The sequence below is a fragment of the Chionomys nivalis genome, chromosome 7 (assembly GCF_950005125.1).
Source record: "Chionomys nivalis chromosome 7, mChiNiv1.1, whole genome shotgun sequence".
In the NCBI taxonomy this organism is placed as follows: domain Eukaryota; kingdom Metazoa; phylum Chordata; class Mammalia; order Rodentia; family Cricetidae; genus Chionomys; species Chionomys nivalis.
In genome coordinates, this window is record NC_080092.1 from 56,443,170 (window position 1) to 56,453,740 (window position 10,571).

The following is a 10,571-nucleotide window of genomic DNA, read 5'->3' on the forward strand; positions in this document are numbered from 1 at the left end:
CAGGATTTGGGGCACAGTCTTTAGATTCTTAGATAAGGGTCCTCAGGAAGTTACAGACCCGAGTGACTTTGCTGACTCTCTCTGTGTGAGAGAGCGTCTTGAATCTTTTGGTCACTGTAGTCATGACCAAAAGGAAGAAAGAAAGAGAGAGAGAGAGAGAGAGAGAGAGAGAGAGAGAGAGAGAGAGAGAGAGAGGAGAGAGGAGAGAGAGAGAGAGAGAGAGAGAGAGAGAGAGAGAGAGAGAGAGAGAGAGAGAAAGAAAGAAAGAAAGAAAGAAAGGTTAGCAAAATTGGGATTTGGCAGGGAATATTCAGTCACTCCTGCCTGGGAATGACCAGGATAAAGTAATTGGGCTTCATGGAAGCATTTACTATTCTTTGTTCTTTGGCACTCTTAGCATGGGTGAGGTTTGAGGTTTAATCCACAGCACAAACAAACAAACAAAAGTAAATAAAAGAGCTGTGCTCTAATCCATGGAAGAAGTCTCCAGATGATCTTAGGATCTGCCTTCATCACACCTCAAACTTGGTAGTCCTCAGAGTTGGGCTTTGTTTTAACACATGCCAACTCCTGCTGGAAATGGCCCTTCATTCTATAGAGGGTTGTGCCAGTAGCTGAGACTCTTGCTGCCCTCCAGGGGAAGTGTGGATGCAAGGGACCTCTTTGGAGTTAGAATTTTAAAACTGACTTGTAATGGCAGAGAAAGAACCAAATCCATGTCACCATGGAATGTTTTAACCTCTAGCAACTGCACAGGCCCTCGTGTGCTACTTCAAGCCCTGGCTTGTTTTTTTCTCATCTAAAAATATATTTGTTGGGCTGGGAAATGGCTTGGTGGTAAAGCACTTGTCTAGGAGGTACAAGACTGGGTTTGATTTCCAATACCATACACACAAAGCTTTAAAAAAAAAAAGAATTTTTTTAAAGACAGGGTATATAGTTCAAGCTGGCCTCAAACTTTTTCTTTTCCCCCAAAACAGGGTTTCAAACTTCAAGATCCACCTGCCTCTGCCTCCTGAGTGTTGGATTAAAGGTGAGTTCCACTGCTGGGCGGTGGTGGCATATACCTTTAATCCCAGCACTCGAGAGGCAGAGGCAGGAGGATCTCTGTGAGTTTGAGGCCAGCCTGGTCTACAAGAGCTAGTTCCAGGACAGGCACTAAAACTAAACAGAGAAACCCTATCTCAAAAAACCACACACACACACGGGGGGGGGGGGGGGTTTCACCAAGCTCAGCTAGGTGTATTATTTATTTATTGTATTTTATGAGTGTTTTGGTTGCATATATGCTGCCTGGTGTCTGAGATCAGATGAGGTTATCAGATCCTCTGGAAACTGGAGTTGCAGATGGCTGTGAATTGCCATGTGGATGCTGGGAATCAAATCCAGGTCCTATACAAGAGCAAATGCTCTTAACCTCTGAGCCATATTTACAGCCTGCATTATTATTTCTTATTCATTCCACTGTCTCATGTCAATTATCTTTAAACCAATACATAATATTCTTAATACAGATATATTTTTAGGAGCTTTTGCTGTCACAACCCCCCTCAGATTACACTTAGTTATTTTATATGTGTGTATACAGCATGTGGAGATCAGAAGACAACATGTAAGAGTCGTTTCTTTTCTAGCTTGTGTGGTTAGTTTTTAGGGGTCACAGTCACCACTGATGTAAGTCTGGTCCTTTTGCAGGTGGCACCATCATTCCTGGGTTAGAGTAAGATTTGAGAAAGGAATCAAGAGATTAGTTTTAGAGATTTTTTTTTCTTTTCTCTAAAAAGAAAAATACCAGGATATACTATTTGTAAGAAAGCAAGCTTTCCCTCCCTCTCTCCTCCCCTCCCCACCTTAACCCCTTCCCTCTCGTTTTTCTTCTGCCTCTTTTACTCCCTTGCCTTCTCTTAGGAGGCTCACAATGACAAAAGTAGAAGCACACCTTAAAGAGTCCTTTGGTCCAATCATACATCCAGACTTGGGTTCTCGATGCAGCTTCCCCATCAGGCTATGCTTGCTTGATGACCTCTTAGGGCACTCACTACCCACTGAGTAATAAATTTGCTCTTATTAATAGATGCTAATGTTTAATGAGCTCTTACTGTATGACTGACATATGGCGACGTAAGTTATGTCACCAAATTCCGCTGGCAACATGAACCCATAAGTATAGGTCATAGTTAGATTTATAGCCAGCAACAAGTAAGGATGGGGAGCTCAGGACACCTCGTAGTTTACTGAGTAACATCTCTTGGGCCTTTGGCTATTAGTTCTGTATGCATTGACACTGGTAATCCTTTAGAAACATTTTAAGAGGGCTGGAGAGAAGGCTCAGAGGTTAAGAGCACTGGCTGCTCTTCCAGAGATTCTGAGTTCAATTCCCAGCAACCACATGATGTGTCACAACCATCTCTAATGAGATCTGGTGCCCTCTTCTGGCAGGCATGGATACATGCAGGCAAAACACTGCATACATAATTAATAAATAAATCTTAAAAATTTTAAGAAATCTGTGTTTTGGACTCTAAATCCCTTAGGTTAACAACATGATTAAGATTCTATAGTAGCCAGGCATAGGGGTACATGGCCTTAATTCCAGTACTAGGGAGACTGAGGCAGGCAGACCTCTAGGTTAAAGCTAGCCTGGTCTACATAGAGCATTCCCAAGACAGCCAGGGCTATGTAGTGAGAGGTGTCTTTAAAAAAAAAGAAAAATGGGGCTGGAGAGATAACTCAGTGGTTAAGAGCACGGGCTGCTCTTCCAGAGGTCGTGAGTTCAATTCCCAGCAACCACATGGTGGCTCACAACCATCTGTAATGAGATCTGGCACCCTCAGAATGTTGTATACATAATAAATAAATAAATCTAAAAAAAAAAAAACTTAAAAAAAGAAAAGCAAAACAAAACAAAAAACAAACCCAAAAGATTCTGTAGAGTTTTCTTTCCTGCTATGGGTCTTCTCCACTTGTCCCATAATTTTTCTCATCCTTCTATAACCCATCCCTTCTGAAGTTGGCTAAAAGGCTGCGTGACATCCTTGCTCACATGACTTACATGGGAGGCTACTTGTAGCCGTCTCCTTGTGTGTGGGCTTGGACCACATGCTGACCTTTCTGGTTGTTTGTCTCTGAGTGTGGAGGACTTTCTGACTACTAGTTCTCTATCAGTTTGAGTTTAGGTTTTGACTTCTGGGCAGGTTACCCAGAGAGCACACAAATCTCTCTGTATTGAAGTATCTAGCAGACACCACATCTGGAGTTCAAAGCTTTGAGTTATGAGGGACTTTTGTTTCAGGGCTAGGCTGATTAGGAGAATCCACTCTGTACTTAGCTCAGAGCAGCTGACAAACGAGAATATAGGAGTGACTTGCCTGGCCGAGGTGGCTATGGCTATGCACATAGGAGGCAGAGGTGGGCAGAGCTCTGTGAGTATGGGCACCAGCTGCCAGCCTGATGACTGAAGTCCATCCCTGGGACCCTACCTACATGATGGAAGGAAAGGAGAGAACTGACTCACACACAAAAAATTGTCCTCTGACCTTACTTTGAGTTATGACGCAGGGACACGCACACAGTATATATTTTTAAGAGCCCCATAGCTTCTGCAGAGATGCATCCCAGAGCATACCATTTGTAACGCCAACCAGCATACTAAAACACAGTAGTAGCTTTGTTTTTAAATACAATTTAATTTCTTGGAACTATTGTGATATTTAAGTGCCAAACAAACAAAAACTGAAGCCAAACACGGGCATGGTGGCACATTCCTGTAATCCGGGCATTTGGAAAGGCGAAGGCTGAAAGATCAGAAGTTAAAGATCATTCTTAGTTTGAGGCTAACCTGGTCTACAAAGTGAGTTTCAGGACAACCAGGGCTGTTATACAGAGAAACCCTGTCTTGGAAAATAAATAAACAAGACAAAACAAAACACAACTCTTCATATCATATGGGCTTCCAGGAAGAGGAAATAAGCATCCTCAGGACATTTCACTCCAAGCCTCAAACAATGAGAGAGTGTGTTACTTCAGTAGCTCCCTCATTCCTTGACAGGAAGGGAAGTCACCACATTCTTTGGTAGGAAGTTGCATCTTTTTCAGTTTTTTTAGATTGATTTTGAGAGCTTTGCTTGCATGTATGTGCACCACAAGTGCACATGGTGCCTGATGAGGCCAAAAGAGGAATTCAGGGTCCCTGGAACTGGAGTTACAGAGGGTTACAAGCTGCCATGTGGGTGCAAAAACAGGAGAACCCCACTGCTGAAAGCGGTCCTCTTACCTCCCTCCACATGTGCACCGTGGCATGTGCATTCCCCACTGCCACCCTCACATCCCACAAAACAGTGGGGCTAATTCCTCTGTTTACTAGCCCACTCCCACCCTTAAGAGTGCCTTTTCCTTTCTTAATAAGTAGTCTAGGGGACAGAGAGATGGCTCAGTGGTTTAGAGCACTTGTTGCTATTACAGAGGACCGAGGTTCGAGTCCCATCACCCACATGGCAGTTCAGGACCCTCTGTAACAAGATCCAATGTTCTCTTCTGGTTTATGTGGGCACCAGGTACACACATGGTGTATACAAGTAGGCAAAATACTCATGCACATAAAATAGAAATAAGCAGTCTATTCCTATTTTTGTCCCTAACTTAAAAGGCATGATTTTTCTCTCCATCTCCTGGAATGCCAGATCTTCACGTAAACCGTAGTATATTTTTCTCTTAAACTCCAATAAAATTCTCCTTGAGCTTCAAAAATAAGAGTAAGTAAAAATTAAAAATTAAGTAAATATATAAATAAAAGCAGAGAGAAAATAGGTCCTGGCTTTACATTAGCACACTCTAAGTTAAGTTATGGTGGCTGGTAGGACTGTGACAGTTTTATAAATGGATGATCTGGGGTGGTGTTTATGCAAACTTCTTTTTGTTTGTTTTTCAAGACAGGGTTTCTTTTTTTTGGTAACAGCTCTGGCTGTTCTGGAACTTGCTTCATAGACAAGGCTGGCCTTGAATTCACAGAGATCTGCTTGCCTCTGCCTCCCACGTGCTGAGTATGCCACCACTATCTAGCTTCTATTCTTGTTTTGTGTGTGCACACACAAATGTTCTGTCCTATCTACTGGCAAGACTGACAAGTCAGGGTGAATTTATGGTAGAGTTCTATCAGCAACAAAAGCTTTCAATTTCTGCTTTTTCTCTTGTAGATGAGACAAAAGGACCCCGTGAAAGGAATGACAGCAGATGACTAATGCCACCCACCCCTTCTGCACTGTATGTACTGGATTTCATTGTCACTGTGCATGCCTTAAAACACAGTCCTCAAGGCCTCGGGAGCTCACTGTGGAATGAGAAAATCATCATTTCTCATCCTTTGCTCTAATAATAGTAATAGTGGTGACTGCTTGCTAAAGACTGAACTCCTGGGTTTCCATGGAAAGGAATTATGGCTGTTAGCTTTCAGGGATATGGTTTTGTTTTTGTTTATCGTTTTAGTTTGTTTTGGTTTTGGTTTTTCGAGACAGGGTTTCTCTGTAACTTTGGAGTCTGTCCTGGAATTAGCTCAGTAGACCAGGCTGGCCTTGAACTCACAGAGATCCGCCTGCCTCTGCCTCCCTGAGTGCTGGGATTAAAGCTGTATGGCACTGTTGCCCGGCTGGAGGGCATGCTTAAAAAGAGCAGTGCAAAGGGACGTGGCAGGGTGAGACAAGTGGAGGTGTGCAGTGGAGGTCAGTTCATTCCCACTCATCACTCTTCCTCACTTGTAGCTTGAGTTACCCTAAGTTCAAGATGGCATGCTAGGGCACTTCCTATACTCATGCCAGCATCAACTCTAGCTCCCTAACACTGGCATTCCCTACTCTTCCCTTGGAAAACTAGCTGGGCAGCTGTAGCATTTACTTCATAGTGTTAATTCACATTTGATACCCCCTGGTACTAATACACTAAGTAACTCTGTCTTAACAAAGACAGCATCTTCCAGATGCTGTGAGACTAGGTACCAGGTCATAGGGCCAAGATAGGTGTCCCTTGTTTTACTTGTCATTCTTCCTCAAGGCTTGCCCGCCCGTCTGTTAGAGCCCAATGCTGACTATTCTCCAATGTGCCTGTGTACTTCAAGACTCATTCTGCAACACAGAATCAAACACCTGACTCTGTTTCCAGTTAGACTGTGAGAAAACTATTTGATTAAAGAAGACTGAGCACCCTGTAGTATCAAAAGGCTAAGGAAACCTAGGGCATTTTTGCTCTCTGGTTGTTCTGTGGTCTTTTTCTTCCAGTGCTGAGGATCAAACCCTGGACCATTTGCATGCTAGGCAAGCAGTATCCCCAGCCTAACCCATGTTCTTTAGTAGTTTCTGGGAGATGGAAGGGGGGAGGATTAAGTAGATGCCAGTTCTGCAGTCACTATCAGAGCCTTAGTACCCTCTCTTCTTAGGGCCTCCACCAATTGGCATCCTTCCTCCTGAAATTCTTCCACTCAACATGATTTATTGTATGCTTCTGTTTTTCCTTGTTGCTTCCTTAATAATTTCTATTTCTTTTCTAGTTTTGCAAGACAGTGGTCAACAGGAAGGCCCAGCAGCTCCACCCTCCTGAGTGGCAGGCCGTCTTTGGATGCAGCCTTTCTGTGCTCATTCTTCAGGCAACTTTCAGTCCCTTACTGTAGCTATTTCTAGATGCCCTTTAACATTGTGAACAAATAGACCGTCTGGTATTACAAAGCCTGTGTGTGCGGGAGCCTGATCCTCTAAGATATATGGTGTACGCTGCTGTATTTACAGCTCACCCCCTCTCCATTGTGTCCTGACCCATTTCTGTATGCCTCCCCCTTTATTTCCAAGTGACATTTTTAGTCTTTCAAACTAGCTGCCTTTTGTGATATTATTTAAGCTCACTTATTTCAGCCTTGGGATAAACTGAGCTATTTTGCTTCCTGGGCAGATCTTTGGCAATGTTAAGTATTCACTTGGGGAGAGAGGAGGAGTTAAAAATTCAGAGATACCTGCCCCCAGTTCCACACATTAGGAATGTGGCTTCCTAATCCTGACCTCTGCTCCTCGTAATCTCTTGTTCGAGTGCTTTAAGCATCAAGAAGGTACCCAAGGCCCAGCCAGTCTAAGGAAATTTAGCAAATAATAAATAACCCCTACTCAAGTCATTGCATCTCTGGTTAATATTCTTAGATATCTTGGCTTCTCAGCCCTCCTCTTGCCCACTCTGTCTGAATCTCTTTGCAGAGCCTACAAGAAACCCATCAGTCCCCACCTGGAGAATGTCCAGTGTGGCCTGTAGACGCCGATCAGACCCCTGAGGAGCTCTGTATGTCCATGCTCCTCTTCCCTTTTGGGCTGGTGCTGCCACTCAGCAATAATCCTATCTGTGCTTTCTTAGGTCCATGTCCTCTTTGAGGCTGGTTAGGATACAAGAGTCCTGGTCTTTTCATGCTGCATAAAACAAGCATGCCGAAAACTTTTTCTTCCCTAGCAAACACATCTCTTCCTGTTTCCAATCCCTGGAGAGGAGTTTGCAGATTAAGAACTCAGTTCATCCTGCCCCATGCTGAGTTCTGTGCTGGACAATCAAAAGCAAGCAGTGACTGTAGCCTAGAACTCTTCCCACAGTAGGCTGGTGAAGCCCGTGCTTGGTAGGGAATAGAAGCTACTAGTTTCTATTAGAGCGCATTCTAGTTTTTCTAGATTGGCAGAAACTGAGTATGCCTTCCTGTGGGAGAATGTGATATAGTTGTGTCACCTGACATTTCCCAAGCCTTGTTTAGTCAGTCAGCCCAACCTGTAGTGATCCAAGCCCTTGCTAGCCTAGGTATCTGTTAGAGACCAAGCCTCTGTTAGGGAGGAAATAGAATGGAGTAATTGATCCTTGTTTTTGTCAGTTTGTTTGCCTTACTCATTTCTAAGTGCAATAAGGAGGTATCTCACAGGACTGCACCTGTTACATTCAGATTGATGCTTCCCTGTGATCCTGGAGCAAGGGTGGACAGATTTGGGCCCCTCAGAATGGTTAGCTCTTTTGAGACCAGATGTCCTGTTACAGAAGCCTCTTCTGTATTATTCCTCACCTTGTGGAGTCTTTAGGAACACACTTGGGGCATCTTGGTTGGTGATTAGCATCTCAGCTGCTATAGTAGTATGGGAAAACTGGAGAAGAGGCATTCCTAACAGAGAAAAATAGAAGTTCTCCTACAAGCTCTGTACTACCTGCCAATCATATTTGTGCTTACAGATTTTCCTTCTTCATTGACTAGGTTGAAGTCCAGATGTGGGTTATCTTGAGAGAAACTCTAAGCAAACAGTTGTTTATGTGGTGTGAGGTCAGAGGAAGTTTGTCTCCAGCACTTCTTTGCGATCCACACACATCAGTCCCATCAGCTCCAGTCAGGCTTGCTCTTATCTGCCTTTGCTCTAGCTCCTCCTGCCTCCCACCTGTTGCTCACGTGTGAAAGCATCCAAATGTTACGAACTAGAATTTCCTGAGATCAGCCTGGATTTAGGGCTCCTGCCCACATAAACACAAAATAGGGATGTCCCTGGTCTGTCCCATCCCCATGGATGGTGTTGCTGCTGGGCAAGGTTGGCTTGTAACTATCCTCCTCCCCACCCCCACCCCACCCCCGCAAAACAAAACAAAAAGACCTGACTCTCACTCAGAGGCTCAAGTCTGTGATACTCCCGTTAGACTTCCAGGGCCCTGCAGCAAACTAAAAGCAGTGATGCCTCTGCACAAGGCCTCTTGCCTCTGGCCTCCCTGTGGAGAGGCACTGGGGAGGGACAGGACGGGTCAGAGTTGTGGGCGTGTGGATATCCTTCCAAGTTCTCCTTTTCCAGTCCCTGCTGGGACCCTGACTGACTTGGGGTGGTTCTTAGTGCTGCTTCTTTTACAAACCACACTTTGTAGAGCTGACTAGATAACCGTGTTGATTTAATGTGAGTTTGTGCCTTTTTGTCTCAATCTTCCAATGCAGGTATATTGGGAAAAAGCAGTCTAATAAAATCCTAGACAGAGTTTTCTGGAGTCCAGCTTATTAGTGATGTTCCTATGTCCATTTTTCAAATTAGGCACCCTTCAAGCTCCTACTGATGTCTTCCCAATTTACCAGGGTAGGATTATGAAAAGATAAATTGGTGTCTCTGAAATTTTATTTTATGTAAATAAAGTATTCCTTGTCCAAAAAGGAAAAAAAAAAACAATTACATTTTCGATTCGGGCTGGGGATTCAATAACTCAGTGGTAGTACTTACTTAACCTAGCAGATATGAAAAAGTCACATTAAAATATTCCCTTGTCAGTTCAATTTACTTAAGCAACAATACATATCTCAATTAGCCATTTTCACTTTTGTCTCTTTTAGTAGACTAAGCAATTCATTCATTCAATCAGGCTTTTGAGACAGGATTTCTCTGTGTAGTGCTGACTTTCCTGGAATTCACTTTGTGGACCAGGCTAACCTTGAACTCACAGAGATCTGCCTGCCTCGACCTCCTGGGTGCTGGGATTAAAGGTGTGCGCCACCACTGTCTGGCTACTCTTTTTAAAGTAGTGGATATTTTTATTTTGAGGGAGAAGAACAACAGGGCAGGCAAGCTGTAAATCTTGGGAACCGTTTGAAGAAGAAAAAAACACTTCTGTGAGCAGCCACATGGTGTAGAGGTTGGGTAGAAAGGGTGAAAAAACCCAAAGAACCAGGGGACAACATGCCTGGGCTTTGGAAAAGAATCGCTTTGGAGACTGGAAAGATGGCTCTTTCAGGGGACCAGAGTTTAGTTCCCAGCACCTGCATCACAGTTTCCAGCTGTCTGTCACTCCAGCTCCAGGGCTCTGATGCCTCAAATCTTCAGAGGCACCTGCACCCACATAATTAAAATAAAAATCTTGTTTAAAGACTGGCCATGGGGGCTGGAGAGATGGCTCAGCGGTTAAGAGCACTGACTGCTCTTCCTGAGGACCCGGGTTCAAATCTCAGCGCCCACATGGCAGCTCACAACTGTCTGAAAGTCCAGTTCCAGGGGATCTGACACCTTCACAACAATGAACATAAAATAAAGCTAAATAAACCATAAAAAATTAAAAAAAAAAAAAAAAGGCTGGCCATGGCGCCAAAGATCTTTATTCCAAGTATTTGGGAGGCAGAAGCAGGTGGATCTCTGTTTTGAGGTCAGCCTGGTCTAAAGAGAGTGCTAGACCAGGTTTACTAATTTCACTGTAAACAGGGACAGACAACAGTAACAAGACTCCTGGTTTGTCTTTGTTTTTGTTTTTCCTTTATGAGTAATGTGCATCAGGGGCATGCCTGGTACCTAGAGAGGTCAAATGAGTGCCTTGGATCCCTTGGAACTGGAGTTAGGACGATTATGAGCCACTATGTGGGTAGTGGGAACGAAAGCCAGGTTTCTCTATAAGTGCTCGTAACCCTCTCCAGTCCTTTAAGTTTTATTGCTGTTTATGGTGCGTGTAGAAGTCGGGACAACTTGGAGTGCTGCTCTCCTCCACACACAGTAAATAAGGCACAGGTTTTAAGACTTGGTAGAAGTTGTCCCCTCCCTGTCGGTTTTGAGAAACCTTCTAAG

General features: G+C 43.9%; 1 protein-coding gene across 1 annotated transcript in view; it reads left to right on the forward strand.

The window, feature by feature from the left end:
* The window catches only part of Pitpna (phosphatidylinositol transfer protein alpha), a 43,483-nt gene extending 34,475 nt beyond the window's left edge, over positions 1-9,008 (forward strand). The window contains exons 11-12 of the mRNA XM_057774644.1: positions 5,193-5,259; positions 6,536-9,008. Of these exons, the coding sequence (XP_057630627.1) occupies positions 5,193-5,237 (45 nt within the window). The 3' untranslated portion in view covers positions 5,238-5,259; positions 6,536-9,008. The remainder of the gene's footprint in view (positions 1-5,192; positions 5,260-6,535) is intronic.
* Positions 9,009-10,571: the final 1,563 nt, after the last annotated feature.